Source organism: Tripterygium wilfordii, chromosome 22 (genome assembly GCF_013401445.1).
Source record: "Tripterygium wilfordii isolate XIE 37 chromosome 22, ASM1340144v1, whole genome shotgun sequence".
Taxonomy (NCBI): domain Eukaryota; kingdom Viridiplantae; phylum Streptophyta; class Magnoliopsida; order Celastrales; family Celastraceae; genus Tripterygium; species Tripterygium wilfordii.
The window spans coordinates 12,311,864-12,327,148 of NC_052253.1; the positions used below are offsets into that span (position 1 = coordinate 12,311,864).

The 15,285-nt window shown below is 36.2% G+C and overlaps 2 protein-coding genes across 5 annotated transcripts; one reads left to right on the forward strand and one right to left on the reverse strand.

Moving 5' to 3' along the window:
- The first annotated feature begins 959 nt into the window (after positions 1-959).
- On the forward strand, positions 960-9,337 carry LOC119990970 (fatty acid amide hydrolase-like). Its single transcript, XM_038837121.1, has 20 exons — positions 960-1,355; positions 1,504-1,613; positions 3,386-3,446; positions 4,044-4,231; positions 4,410-4,539; positions 4,965-5,042; positions 5,156-5,303; positions 5,532-5,644; positions 6,016-6,091; positions 6,185-6,256; positions 6,401-6,452; positions 7,162-7,233; positions 7,394-7,474; positions 7,736-7,839; positions 7,933-8,025; positions 8,146-8,214; positions 8,378-8,442; positions 8,582-8,643; positions 8,743-8,838; positions 9,045-9,337. Exons 1-20 carry the CDS (start codon positions 1,268-1,270, stop codon positions 9,126-9,128), a joined length of 1,842 nt encoding a protein of 613 aa, XP_038693049.1. The 5' UTR covers positions 960-1,267; the 3' UTR covers positions 9,129-9,337.
- Positions 9,338-9,954: 617 nt separating this feature from the next.
- On the reverse strand, positions 9,955-13,643 carry LOC119990353 (filament-like plant protein). Of its 4 annotated transcripts, XM_038836225.1 has the most exons (6): positions 13,142-13,643; positions 12,903-13,009; positions 12,603-12,769; positions 12,265-12,448; positions 10,684-12,041; positions 9,955-10,493 (listed from the first exon to the last, which is right to left on the reverse strand). In XM_038836225.1, exons 3-6 carry the CDS (start codon positions 12,711-12,713, stop codon positions 10,119-10,121), a joined length of 2,028 nt encoding a protein of 675 aa, XP_038692153.1. In that variant the 5' UTR covers positions 12,714-12,769; positions 12,903-13,009; positions 13,142-13,643; the 3' UTR covers positions 9,955-10,118. The 4 variants fall into 4 exon arrangements, with proteins under 4 accessions (XP_038692153.1, XP_038692150.1, XP_038692151.1 ...); XM_038836222.1 differs by lacking the exon at positions 12,903-13,009; XM_038836223.1 differs by having other exon boundaries at positions 12,603-12,793; positions 12,903-13,643.
- Positions 13,644-15,285: the final 1,642 nt, after the last annotated feature.

Sequence of the window (15,285 nt, forward strand, 5' to 3'; positions counted from 1 at the left end):
CTTTGACTCTGATTCAATCTTATTTATTACCATGTGGTGCGGGTTGTTCCGGCGTTTCAAGTTTCAAATTTACGTCCACTCAATTGTCCGAAGAACATGCTCAATTGGGTGTTTTCTTTGGTTAACAACAAAAAATGATCACTGTCAATACATGTATTTGCTATGGCTCTTTATTTGGTCTGTGCAACTGTGCAAGTCAATAGTAGCTTGACCAAGGAAATAGTATGAATATTTAAAATGGGCCCACCTTATGATTTTATTCTTATTTTTAAAAATCACAGAGAATTATGTTTGTGATTGAAATCAAATATTTGACACATATATGCTTAACCCAATCGATTACCAATCAACATAACCCAATCGATTATCAACCAAACCAACTCCTGTTAGTGACACCTTATACTTTACTCTTCACATCATTTGTTAATTTCAATATGCTAATCAATCATGGTTCCACTCACACAATCAATTTGTTAATCTCATTTTCATAAGCCCAACCCAGCACACATTGATCCAGCCATAGCTACGCCTACACGTTGCACCGGATCTGGGACTGTAATTTCTAAAGTTTATAATTCTCATATCTAATCGTGAAAAAAAAAATCAAATAAATTTTCAAAATGAAAAAAGAAAAGAAAAGAAAATGATATGATGTGGCATAAATAACAAACTGTTCAATGAGCCCCAAATCCCACTACACCCTACACAATCACAAAGGAGGACACTCCGGATCACCACACACCAGACTCGAACCCTGCTCGGCACCGCCGGGACAGGGGGAGACCTTCCTGGCCAGCTGAGCTGAGCTCCCGGGTGTATATTTTAAATATTATAATAATAATAATTATTATTATTATTTAAGAAGGAGATAAATAATGATTTTTCAAAATTTTATAATCAGAAGAGTGTAGTACCGGAATCTTTTGAAAAGCAGCCCTTCCAATAAAAAACCGTTAAAGCAGTTGGAGAAAAATTGCCGGGAATTATAACCCTCTCTCATTTATCAATCTTATTATATTCATTACATATGAGTAATCACAAATTATTGCTATGAGATTGAGACCCATCTTCTTTGATTTTCTCCACCCAACTCAGCAGTTTCTTAGCTTGAAAATGACAGATTTTGGATTCTTTCTTTACTTGTCGAGTGTAACAATAATCTTTTCTTGTCATCTCCACCTACTTTTGCTATATATTACCATTCACAGTATATATTTGGGTTGCCTTGTATTGACACCATTTGTATCTCTGCTTCCTGGGTTTGTTGATGGCTAAAGGTGTGGTTTACAAGGCAGCGAAGAATGTTGATCTTGGCCCTGATAGCCAAGAATTCTATCTTAAGGCCAATGTCAAAGGTTTTTTTGTCTGATCCTTCCTGTGTTTTCTGTCTTTCTGTGAACTTGTTATATTGATGAACACCAATATTGATGAACACCAATATTGATGAACACCAGGTGTTTGTGTTAATGCCCAAGTACTAACCCACTGTTTTTTGCTTTATAGCTCCTCGGATGGCTGGGATTTTGGTGAAGATTTTTGCCTGGTTTTTGGAGTCGTGGATCTTAGGGAAATTGTTGGTGTACATATTGAAGGGAAACAATCTAATTCATAAGGTATGTGAACTTGGCTTTTCTTGATTTTCCATTCGGAATTTCATGCTCACTGGTTTTGCATGATTAAACTACTGTTGGGTGTATGGTTTTTCAATGGAAGACATATGGTTCCATGTCTTTTAAGAGCACAGAAGGCAACTATTTTGTCGAAATTACAGGTTCATACTTCTGACTACATAACCAATCTCTCCATTTTGTGTAAGTCTCCACCAGTATGTATCTGCAAATCCTGCAGTGATGGCAAAACTTTGCAGAGAGAGACGCATAGCTCCTCCTCTGTGTTTTACTATGAAGCAATTAAATTCTGTGGCTTACTCTACATACTAATTAATTAATACGTAGGATGTTACTAAACATTGTTTTGTAACTGATAATGTTTTGCTGCACTGTATTCCTGATTGGTACACTACTACATTGTCACATAGAATGTGTCATTGGCATCAGACTGCAATCAATACTGCCCTTTTGCTGCACTGTTTATATCTCGTTTGAGGTTGGTTAGTAGGTTTTCCATTTATTTCAGAAATTAATACCATCCTTATTTGAAACCAATCTTGTTGAGATGTCATCGTCGAGATGCATTTTTGTCCAATATTTACTTTTCAACAATTTGGTAAAGATGCATTCACAGTCCCTCGCCCGGTGAAGTTTCCATAATAGTTTTTTCCATGGTTTTATATTATTTGAAGGGATGGTTGATAGTTCAGATACCACTAACCCATATACTATAGTTAATCAATTTATTTTGAAAAAGTTTCAGCAATCTCAAACTGAGTTCTGACATTGCTCATTTTTATGTAGTTCTCTATATTGTTTAAAGTCACTTTTGCTTATTTTTCTACAAAGCAATGTTTGTTTATGTGATTTATGTCTTTAAAAGCTTTTTTGTACTGAAAGTGCCCCGATACCCGATCCCTTAAATAGGTTTGACACATTCTTGGTACTCATCTTACTGTTACTGTGGTTGAGATTTCACAATCAGACATCTCTCTTAATGTAAAAATATCTTGCCAGGTGATGTCTTAAGTGTGCTGCTATATTATTGGATGTCCCCAAAGGGACTATAAACCATTAGTTTAGTATGACCAACAGGCCTCCACAGATTGGGAATCTAAATATTATTTTCTGCACCTTTTTGGGTCCCCAATTTATCCAACTCTTGTACCATCTTTATCTCAGTACGTACTACCATAAATCCATTCAATTGTCCTTTCAAAGTTGGTCCACGTCTAAATTTATGAGATCTGCACGTGAATTGGTCAACTCATTCAAGTTAGAATTATATTTGACTTATCAATTCCCAAAACCTCAGTTTTTCAACTCATTCAGCTTCTCGGTCTTCTGTTAATTGTCATGAAATTAATAGAAAAGTCACATTATTATTGCTATTTTAAACAATCCAGAGAGTTTGACATTCTTGTAACCCCCAAATTGAGCTTATATGAACATGATGAATTCCCAGTAGAGTAGCATCGCCGGAAGCTCTGTTAACTATTTGGTCAGCCCACTTGAAGCACATTGTGTTTTTCAAGTCTCAGTGTACTGGATAGAATTTAGTTAATTAAGATTTGCTTAATGATGTTTGCTTGATTTACGTTTAGACACCTTTGCTTAAGGCAGCCCTCATAGGCCAAATGATTTTTGTAGAAGCTTTTGTTTTCTCTATCTCGTAAGTGCTTTACATATTGTGATTAATTTAAGGTGTTATATTATGTCCCTTTTATGTGAGATTATCCATCCTCAGCTGTTGAAAATATCTTCAACTTTTGCAGTTGATTTCCCATGCCAACCTGGAGGAGTCACCTGTCTATGTTCCTCAACATCCTTTTGAAGGTCTTTTCCAACTCTTTCTTCTTTGATTTCCTGATGCTTCTACCACAAGTTGCGGAATGAATTTGTCTATGAATTAGTTTATCGGATTAATGGAAGTTTATATGAATTAGGCAGATAAGATACCTTAACATTATATAGATTACAACAATAAGTGCAATATATTCTTTTTCTGCCACTGGCGATGCCTGGTTGCTATGGATAGCTACAACTAAAGTGAGAATTGTTCAGATACTATACCTAGTTTCTATGTTATAGACAGTAGTATTTTATGATAATATCATGAAAAATCTGAGATTATGACTTGAAAGACGTGGATTGTAATCATAATATGCATCTGAACATAGATGGCTGTGAAGCCGCCCTAAGAAATTTTCGATATTCTCATGAGATGAACATACTCTTGTCTCATATGTGTGGAATGTTTAGAAACTAGAAAGTGAAGCAAAGATAAACATTTTGTCTTCGGAGAAATGCTGTTCAATGTTGATGCACACAATCATTTTCATCTATATATTAATTGAAGTATAAAACATATGTTGAACACTAAAAGGTAGGATTGTTTGCTATCGGATATCTAATTTCAGTTTGTAAATGCAGAGCTTAACGAACAAGAAGTCAAATTCATACATCCCAATTTATCACCACCTGTAAAAGTTCAGCTGGCAATTGATTGTCTGGATTCAACCACGGAACATGTATTAAATGGTTTTCAGCCTTTCTTTCATCGTTGGACTATTTTGGATTATTCAAGGGCCTATAGTTCAGGACAAGTAACTCCTTACATGGTATTCTTTCCTCATCAACTTTTTGTTAACTATATAATATTGTTTCCCTGTTAATATATATGCTGCGTTAAATGTGACAAAACTTTTGCAGCTCTAGAGAGGTCACATTTAAGATGTCTATATCATACTTCACTTCTTCATGGTCGTCTCATTTCTATTTTCCCACCTGTGTGTACAGGTCGCAGAGAGATTAATAGCTGCTATCAAGGAATCGTCCAGTCATCCAATGCAAATGTCATTCTTTATCAACTATTATGCTGAAGATATACTAAAGCAAGCTACAGAATCAACTCTTCGATACAAAAATGGTACTTGTGTATGGTATAGTGATCAAACTTCATAATGATATTTCCTCACTGGGATAATTGCCCTATGAAGTATGATCTATCAAGTTAGATCAAAGAGCAGATGAGTTTGCAATTTCTGCTATCAGTTTGATTGCTTTTCTCCCAGAATTCCAGTATATATCTTATGAAGAAGTGGAAAATTATTTTCCACTCTTGGTGCCACATAGAATAACACAGCTCAGACAGCTGTTTATTTACATAAATAAGTACATTTGTATAAAAAAGCACATTTGTATGCATATATGTACATGTTTATTCTCAAAGCATATACTCCTAGGATTTTGTTAGTCATTTACAATTCAAATTCTTTGAGATACATAATAATGATCATATTTCTGTAGCATCACAGAGCATTCTTCAAATATTAATAATTCATTCTGCTCCAGGACAACAAATATCAGCTCTAGATGGAGTTCCTATTGCTATCAAGGATGAAATAGACTGTCTTCCATATCCAACTACAGGTAATTCAACATGCCATTACTTTCCTTTGGCAGGGTTATGCAAAATTTCCAATAATGTATCAGTATTGTTTTATATTGTATTGTTAGTTTCTGAACATATATTGGTTTTTTAGGAGGCACTAAGTGGCTGCACAAACTTAGATCTTTTAAGGAAGATGCATGCTGTGTTGCGCGTCTCAGATTATGTGGTGCTATCATTGTTGGAAAAACTAATATGCATGAACTTGGGGCTGGAACGAGTGGGATAAATCCTCATTACGGGTCAGAATATGCTCCACTTCTTACTTTTCTTCCACAATCCAGATACTACTTCTTTATAAGATTTGGGGTCTTAACATTAATCCATTTTTTGCCATTTGTCATGTAAATCCTTGGAGACTGATTTAAAAATCATCAATCCTTCCATCTTAGTCCTTTCATTTAAAAGCATTTGATACACTTTGAAAAATATATAAATATAATAACATACCCATATTATTTATGCTGCAGGGCTTCTAGAAATCCATATGATACTGGCAAGATTGCTGGAGGTTCTTCTAGTGGATCTGCAGCAGTAGTATCTGCAGGGTTGTGCCCTGTTGCCCTTGGTGTTGATGGTGGAGGCAAGGAACTTTATCTTATCTGGAAGATCTTTTATTTTCTTTTTTGCAGCAAAAAGAAAAAGAAGAGAGGCTTTTTCATTTATATCAACTGCTACATGCTAAAATTTTATCATTTACAACAAAGGAACCAGAAGCATTTTTCCCACATTATTGCTTTTTATATATACACCACATCTGCAATAGTTGTTTTTGCATCTATGATATATCATATATGTAATAAAGTTGGCTCGGAGTTAATTCTCTAAAAGATCCTTCATGCATAGATTTTCGGTGCCCTGTTATCATTAACTTTCTACAGGAGGTTCCGGCCAGTTATGCTCATTTGCATAACCTTAAATATATAAACATTTTTCTTTGTGGTGCATGTGCAGGATCTGTCCGAATGCCTGCAGCTCTTTGTGGTGTTGTTGGTTTAAAACCAACTTTTGGCCGTGTTCCTCATTCAGGGTGATAACTTATTACGGTCTTTATTCCAGAAATCTTTATTTGAATTTTGGAGAGATTGTAATCTTGAAGAGATTCTTTTAACATTGTTTTCAGTGTTCTTCCACTGAACTGGACAGTTGGGATGGTTGGAGTACTAGCAGGCACCATAGAGGATGCATTTATTGTGTAAGTTTATTTTCTTTGGTTGTCCAAGCAGATTTCATCAAACAAGAGGGAAAAAAAAAGTTGTCTTGCATATTGGATTTCTTTCACTTTAGGATCCACAAATTGAACTTGTCTTCTTAGTTTGAACCACTATACTCTTTTCAGTTATGCAGCTATCAGCGGCGAACTTCCATCTCATCAGTCCAGTTCTTTAGTGGTAAGATTTCCTTAACCAATTGCCATAGATTACCTGGGAAGTGTTTGTGTCTCTGTCAAGTTAGATATTGGTATCTGGACCAAGTTTTCATCTCCAAATTTATATTAGTACTTGGAAGTGTTTGTGCCTATTAACTGCATATTTGTCTCTGGACCTAGGTTTCAACTCCAAATCGTTGATACAAGCTTTCAATTGTTTCTTTTAAAAACATGAGTTATTGAATTAGTCAGAAGACTCAGAACAACTGATAGTCATTTGAATTAGTCTATAAAATCAGTTGGCTAAGGCACTGTACTACTTGGCTCTTTTCTTCTTTCTCAACTTAAAACCATCGCAAGGAGAAGTAGGAGGTTTAGTTGGTTCACGTTATATGGGTGGACCAAGCTAGCAGATCAACAGCAGTTCGAAACATGTGCAACTTGAATTTTTTTTTATCACAGTAGTTCTCCGTTTATGGTTTTTCATTTCTTCTGGTTTCTGACCAAGCCTAACAGACATTTTATGGTTCAGCTATTTAATTTTGGTTTTCATTTTTTTCATTGATAAGGAGATTTGATCCATGTTTGTTTTCCCTATCAGAATATGGCCAGACAAAGTATAAAAGTCTATAGGCATTGTCTACTTTCCCGCATATGTTGATCACCATTCCATTTCACATGGAAATCTCTCAATAATCTGAGGTTTAACTTCTTTCTCCCTAACTTACCAGCCTAAAGCATATTTTCCTCTCTTGAAGTCAAAGAAAACGATTACTGGCATCAGATTAGCAAAGTATGGAGAGGTTAGTAAACTTTTCCAGACCATTTTGCTATCATGGATGAAGAATTTAAGGAAAATTAGTGGCTGGTAAATTATTGTTTATGAAGTGAGAATATTTTCATTCTACCAAATCAAGATTTTCATCTGGTTCTGATCCCTTAACCACTCTCTTTGTCAATTAGTGGTTTAATGATTGCAGCAACGAGATCAAAATATGCTGTTCTTCTGCTGTTGACCAGCTATGTAATCATTACGGTTGGAAGGTATAAAGCAGTCCAATGATTTTTGGTGTAAGAATTACTTATCAAGTTGTGATGTTGTCTTATGCTTGCGTGAAATTACTAATGTTTTATATCAACTCATCTCTGATCAAAAGCAACTAATTTTGTGAAATACTTCAAGTTATCAACACATTGAAATATTTATTTTTTAAAAAAAGGAGTTTTTTTAAGAAAAATTTATGACAATTGTGATTTGTAAGATATATCATTGCTTTCTAACCAGCAGCACCTTCAATGTGTAAGACTGTAGAAGTTACCATACCAGAGATTGAAGTGATGCGCTTGGCCCATTACTTAACCATTGGATCCGAGTGTACCACTTCACTTAGTTCTTACCTAGAAAAGCTGTATGTTATCTTCCAAAAACATGCTATCGCGCAACCTTTGTAATATCAGATATTTAATATTTGGATTCTGACATTGTATACTGATTAAAACAGGAACATTTCAGAGTCGGGCTGGGATACAAGGGTAGCACTATGTGTGTATGGTTCTTTCAGCAGTCAAGAGTATATAAAGGCCCAGAAGATCAGGTACACAAGACACAATATTTGCATATGTAATTTCTGGAAAAGCACAATAGTAAACGTTAGGTTATCTGGTTTGGAAAACCTAAATGATGTCAGCTTATTCCTTGTAAGTTGTATCTGCAGGAACCGGCAAATGCAGTTTCATAATAAAATATTTGCCAAGGCAGATGTTATTGTTGCACCAACAACTGGGTACTCCTTCCTTCTTTAGTTGCTAATAACTCCGGCAGTGTGTGCTATCGTTTATTTGTTTGGACTTATGCACAACATGACCGAGATAAATCAGAAACATTCAAGTTTCTCTACCTCAAACTTACACGAGAACTTGCTAATGGTTCTCTGATGTATGCAACAGTGTAACTGCATACCCAATTCTGAATGATGCTCTGAAGACAGGTGAACTTGACTACATAAATGGAGGTAAGAAATGCCAATAATATGGTTTCAATTCCATGTATCTTCAGTATCATTGACTATCTGGTGGCGAGCATTTTAAACATTTCTCGTCTTGGAAAAGGAAAAACTTGGTGCATTTAGTTCCAGTTGTTTGTTATTGCAGCTGCACTTGTTCGGTATCAAATTGCTGGAAATTTTCTGGGTTTGCCCGCAGTGACTGTTCCTGTACGATCTTGACCATCCTCTTTTATCTATTACCTCTTGCAATGTCCAATTATTTCTGTTATGGCAGTTTCTTCTGTTAACTTAATTTATCAACGATAGGTTGGCTACGACAAAAATGGTTTGCCTATTGGTCTTCAGTTCATTGGGAGGCCGTGGTCTGAACCAACATTGATCCACATAGCACATGCCATGCAGGTAAGAATACATTCTCTTTGAGGAATGAAGGTTCTTTTATTACTTGTTTGCTTGTGTGCTGGTTTAAATTGATCATATAATCAGCTGATATACCCTAATCATGGCTTCCGCGCAACCAACACTTTGTGAAGAAAACATTATCTCATCTCATATAATGATATATCAATCTATAAACAATGATGACATCTAGAGCCATTTGATTTCAGGCCCTGTGCATCAGGGAGCACAGGAAGCCACAAGTTTTCTTTGATCTCCTCCAGAAGGATCAAGTGGACATGGAAATCTCGTAAGGCATTGGAGGGAAACTCAGTATGTGATTCCTGCTTAGCTTGTTGTTTTTCTCTTCTGTGCGTCAAAGGTGTTGTCATTGCATTATAGTGTGGTCACTGAGAAAAGTGTATCAGGTCACTTATGTCAGTTGATAAACTTCCATCTGTGTCTACTTTTATAGCAACTCATGCTGATTCAATAAATCATCCTTTGGTTGTTTGTTCTCTTACTACGGATATGGAATATTAAATGTCATTATGCACAACAAACAAGGCCCAACAAACACACAAAGGCCCACATGGGGGGTTTAAATTGTAGAAGCCAAGGTTTGAATCCAAAACCTCCTGCTCTGATATCACGTTAAGATTAGTTACTTTGTCATTCAACCCAATAAGTTTACTTGTTGGGTTGGAGCTTTTCACATCATTTATATATATTCTAACAGAATACAGATGACCCATTTTCGTTATGATGACCTGATATATGGGACTGAAATAACACAAAAGATAATCTAGTTCAAATGAGCACACTTCTTTTGATAATTGAGAATGACACCATACAAGTTTGCCTTTTTGGACATCCGATATACACCATCATGACTGTGTGCACATAAGTTTCTCTCATGACGACCAGGTAAGTTGAACCAAAGTCTAGCGCGTGGTCACAAGGGTATTACTCTCAATGGGTATCAAACTCATAACTTTCCGAGTCATATGGTAGGTTTTGTAGCAGAGAGATTCACCAACTAGACTATCACCTAGAAGTAGTTTCAGGAGAAGGTGCTTTCACAAGCACGACCACATATTTAGTTCCAAAAAAAAACCAAAAATAATTTGAAATTCAATTGCAAAGATGTATTCTTTTGGATTTTATTATAGTTTTGTATTTCTTTCTTCAATTCCTACTCTAAAATTGGTTACAATACTGAATTTAGTATTTACAGCCTCATAATAACCAGCAGAAAAGCTTTTTACATTGCAAAAACTCAAAACTGATTGCTTCCTCCATTTCTATCGAATTCTTTTGCTCATATTCATTAATCCCACCTCTGGTATAAAATTTCCAATCCCATTTCCGCTCTTTTCATCCATAATGCTACAACTTTGCGACAGTATAGACTCTCTGGTGCTGCCATTCTTTGGATCACCAAAATAATTGCTGACTGCTCTTGGAGATTCATCAGAATTACCTCTGGTAAAACACAAATCACTGGAAGCATCGGCATTTTTGGAAGACGACGAACCATCATTAGTGAGATTCAATGGCTTGTCGAAGTCAATCAAGAAATCTTCCAATGTTGCAAGAGATTTCAACTGATGACCAAGAGATGAAATTGTTTTCTGGCACTCCGCGAGTTTACTAGCAACCACTGCCAGCTCTTTATCCTGAGATAAACAGCAAGATATCAATGCTAAATCAAAGATGAACAATGAAAGATTAAAGTAGCTGATAAATGTCCAGATGATTAGTTGTAGATTTTCTTTTCGCAAAATACACCACCAGCAATCATAATTGCTCTTAGTTCATATTAAATACGAATTTTACCCTTCAGCTTTTATTGCTAGAGAAACTGACCTGTTTCTTCTTCGATTCTGCTTTTACGCTTGCCACAGATTGGAACTCAGCCTCATGCTTGAGCTTAGCTTCATTTTTCAATCTCAAAAGCTCATTGTCGAATTTCTGACACTTGGCTATATTTTCCGCGGACAAAGCACACTCCTTCTCAAGATCTGCTTCTAATGAACCAATTTTTAAACCCAAGGTTTTGATTTTATCTTCAGCAACTCTGAGTTGTGACTCTGCCACTTTTCTCTGTGCATCAGTGGCTGCCATCTCTTCCACTGCAGCCAGCTTTGATTCATTTGCGAGAGCTAACTGAGAATTCAGCTCTATTAACTTCATCTCTGCTTCCTTTAGCTGACCTCTTGATATCTCAAGCTGCCTTTGACATTCGGTCAATCCCAGACCCAGTTCTTCTTTTTCTTGTTCCATCTTTTCTAATTTTTCCTCCAGTTCAGAAGTCCTATAAGTCACTGCTTCAAGTTCAGCTTTTAATACACTTTCACCACTGTCGGCTTGATCAGATACAGGTCCAGCCTCGAGATAAGAGTTTCCACTTACTGTATCAAGCAATGCTGCAAGCCTTTCCATTTCAAGAAAATCATCCATGAGATTTATTTCTAGTGGATGGACCACGAGGTTTTTCGCAAGAGACTTTTTGTTCTTAAATTGATCAGGTTCTGTAACTACATAAGATACCAATGCATCAGTTTGGCTTGGATCACCTTCATTTTTCCCCAAGCTACTTGCCTTTCGCATATCTGCTTCAACAGCCAGTAGCCTCTCCCCGTTATCTGATTGGCTATCCGCGAAAGATTCAGCATAAATTGAGGAGACAGAGAAAGACCTGTGATCGTTAGCTGGAGACACCTTACGAGCAACAGCCTTTAGCCGGCGGCACTCAGCTTCCAGCTTAGCCGCCTTCTTTATGCTCTCCAAATGTTGTTTGCTAGCTGTTTCAGCTGCTTCGGTGCTCAAGTCCCTCTCAATAATCCTAAGTTCTATCTCCTCTGCCCGAGAAAGAAGCTCGAGCTTCAGGTGTGAATTCTCTTTTTCTGCAGCCTCAAGCTTCCGACAAAGATCAGAATCAACAACAGCAACAGTCTCAGTTTTAGCTGTTTTAAGCTGGGTCTGGATCTCAAGAAGCTGGTGTTCAAGCTCAGCCTTTGTAGATTCCCATTCATGAATTTCCTTTCCAATAGCTTCTTGAAGTTTCTGCTCTTGCTCTTCTCTTGCTTGCCTGAGCTGCCTCACGCACTCCTTGAGAGCTCCATCTAGATGACCAGCTCGATCTTCAAGTGCTGAGATTTTCCGAGTAGCAACCTCAAGTTGTTGTTTTAAAACCAACACTTCATTCTCAGCTTTTTCCCAGCCTAGATATTTTCAGATAATTAGTACTATAAAGCTTATGCTTAGATATTCAGTTATACCAGGCTAGCAGATTAACAATGATCAATGTGTTGAGGACACCATCTCAAATTGCAAGAAAAACCAATCTGAATTCTCCTTTCAGTTGGCAAACAAATTCACAAAAACGAAGAAATGACAACCAATTCCCTACGAAAGTAGCGCGTGGAAGGCAGAAAGCATTAATACCTGAGACAGCTTCTTCTGCAACTTTGGCATGCTGCTTTACCAATTCTTCCTTGGCACTAATATTCAGAAGAGCAGCAGACAATTTGTCTGTAAGAGTCTTCACATTATCATCAACTTCTTCTTCATCAGCAAATATAGATTTAGATGTCACCTCTGGTGATTGGGTATTATGAGTTGGATATCCCTTTGACAACAAAGACAAAATTCAGAATTCCCCAGACATAGCAAATCATTAATGTACATATGAAACGAAGACATGGCGCGCATACGATGCAAAATCATAACCATCTGCCGAGGGATGTTCTACTCTACAACAAAAATCATCAATTATCACCAACCTGATCATCATAGAATTTTTCAGACTGAGAAGATAACGATCCAGAACTCTCCGTTTCGCCTGTAAACTTCTCAGAAGACTTCCTCCTCCAAAGCAAACTCCTCCGATCCATCTCCAGTTCCACCTCACTCTCTCTCAGTACCCCCTCAGTCTTCTGATAGACTCCATCTGCAAATTCCCATCAAGCCATTTCTCAATGCATTCCAGGAAAAATCACAACTCGATTCAGTCAGAATTCAAACAATCCATGATTCAAAGCTTGCAAACATTGTAAACAAGCCAAAAAGGATGGAAATCCAACCGGTTCAGGAAAAAAATTGTGGGGGTTGTCCGGCGATTCTCAGCTTTGCTTAGAATTCACCCCTCAACCAACTTCCAATAAAGAAACCCTTGACCTTTTTCTACAAACTGAAAAACTATTTAACTGATTGAATTGACAAACAAGAAAAAAAAATGTAGTAGATGAATAGATGCATATAATAATTGAATAAAGAAATGGACAGTTTTGGAGAGCTCTCAAGCTTGTCGATAATCACTTACTTGCAGAACTGACCCAACTGGACACCTACCGAGCTCCCACAAACTCCACGCCATACACTGAGAGAGAGTGATAAAGAGAGAGAGGACCACAACAGACTGCGACTTGGGGAAAACCCTTTTCAAAAATATCTCATACAGTATAGAATTTACAGCAAAAACCCTCTTCAAGAATCACATGAAACTCATAAATACCAAATACCCATCTCAAAAAAATCACCAAAATCAGAGACCCATCAGAACAAAATTTCGAAGAAAAAAGTAAAAATAGAAAAAAGCACTACGAATTTGACAGATTCTGGAAAACCCAATTAAAATAATATTACAGGTAACAGGTTCAACACAGCGTAGCAGAACAATCTGCAGAACCGGCACAGATATATAAGAGATGAATGTCAGTGGGAATGTAGGGATTTACAGGAACAGGAGGCGTTGTGGAGATTTTCAAGTATGATTCGATGTTCTTTTAACTTGATTAAAACTTTGGGGTTTTGTGATTTGTGGGGCCATTTGGAGGCTAAGCTGAAAAAAGGGTTTTCTATTTAAAGTCTTCTGCTAAATTTGCTCCTTTTTGATATTTTGTCTGATTGTTCTAAACCAAACTTTCAAATATGGATGGCCTTATTCCCGCCCATTATTTTGGGGTTTTGTGATTATTCATTGCTTGTGTTACCGGCACAACAGAGAATGCATTCATGGAGTATTGTCATTTATGCATAGAAAAAGAGGAAAGAAAATGTGAAGGAAAAGTTGTATCCTAGTTATCCCGGATGTTGGATTGTAAACACAAAATCTAAGTGAATTCACGAGTTTCATATGTCTCATATTAATACATGATGCACATGAAATCCTCAACAACAGTCGGAATAATTGAGATATCAATTCTTGATATTTTCCTAGCATTACAGAAAATTTTGTTCTTCTTGACATCCATCGTTGAGGATGAAAGAACTTGTGATCACAGAATTCAAAAGCTGAGGCCATGCCTTTTCGCTGTTCTTGCAATGATTTTTTGTGTGGCGCATGTATAGGTTTTTAGCAGCAAAACAAAGCATGACATATGCATCAGAGCTTTGCAGGCACATCATTGAATTTTATTTTGTCTTCAAATGTCAAAGATAATGACGTGGATGCACTATCAGAGATAATCATGTCTGCCTAGTAGGTCCCACCAATCAACAAATACAGTATTTTATATATCTAATTAAAAAATAGTATATTGAAATTCTACATCGTGGAAATTATTGTGGTGTGCGACGGACCATTTGCATTTGGTGGTGCAATGAATCAGATCCGTTGCTTTATTAGACGAAGCCATCAAACACAGGGCGTACACCTGGCAATTTATAGATGTTATTGGGCTGAAGGCCCACGATGCAGCCCATTCTAGTCCTGTTCGTATTCTTCAAGTTACGCCCATGGACTTTCTGTGGGCTAATACTTTCTCTGTGTCCATGTTTTGACAAAATGCAAAGGGAAAATTGTTTCTTTTTTTATAGAGAAAAAAAAATTTTTTAAAAAAGAAGCTAATGTATTGTAACATTTGATTTAGAAGAGAAAAATTGATCATTTTGATAGATAAAATTGACTTATTTTAAAAGGTTAAAAAACAAAATAAAATAAATTACCACACTATCAAATATTTTTTTAAAGAAAAAGTAATACAACTAATGTCCGTAAATATGATTAATGCAATTTTTAGTAATTGAAAGAGTAGACATCTTATAACTCGACCATAGAATGATCGAGTCAGAATTTAGTAATTTAAAATTCAAGTTTGTTATAATATAGTAACTAAAATGTTACAAAATATTTTTAAAAATGTCCATTTGATATGGAACTTTTTAAGAGAATTTTTAGGAGTGGACAAGTGAAATGATAAGTGTATCCACTGATTTGAGTCCCACATATTCCAAAATATAAGGTTGTATTTAAGAGCACCTACATCAATTTCCCTTAACAGATTCCTTAAAATACAAATAAGATATCACTTTCCCCTATTTTACAAATTCTATATCCAACCAACACTGCATCAGATTACTTATCATATTCTCTACTCTATTAAAATAATATTTTTTTTTCTTTCATTTGTTTATTGTATCAATATAAACTACTTCTATTTAAAATAATAAATTAATTCATTTTAA

What these genes read in the sequence shown, in the direction of transcription:
- LOC119990970 (XM_038837121.1), top strand. Translation starts at nt 1,268, where the DNA reads ATGGCTAAAGGTGTGGTTTACAAGGCAGCGAAGAATGTTGATCTTGGC. An exon ending in TGCCCGCAGTGACTGTTCCT is followed by an intron (nt 8,644 to 8,742) that starts GTACGATCTTGA and finishes TATCAACGATAG; the next exon opens with GTTGGCTACGACAAAAATGG. An exon ending in ACATAGCACATGCCATGCAG is followed by an intron (nt 8,839 to 9,044) that starts GTAAGAATACAT and finishes ATTTGATTTCAG; the next exon opens with GCCCTGTGCATCAGGGAGCA.
- LOC119990353 (XM_038836222.1), bottom strand. Translation starts at nt 12,713, where the DNA reads ATGGATCGGAGGAGTTTGCTTTGGAGGAGGAAGTCTTCTGAGAAGTTT. An exon ending in AAAAATTCTATGATGATCAG is followed by an intron (nt 12,449 to 12,602) that starts GTTGGTGATAAT and finishes TTGTTGTCAAAG; the next exon opens with GGATATCCAACTCATAATAC. An exon ending in CAGAATCGAAGAAGAAACAG is followed by an intron (nt 10,494 to 10,683) that starts GTCAGTTTCTCT and finishes TGTTTATCTCAG; the next exon opens with GATAAAGAGCTGGCAGTGGT.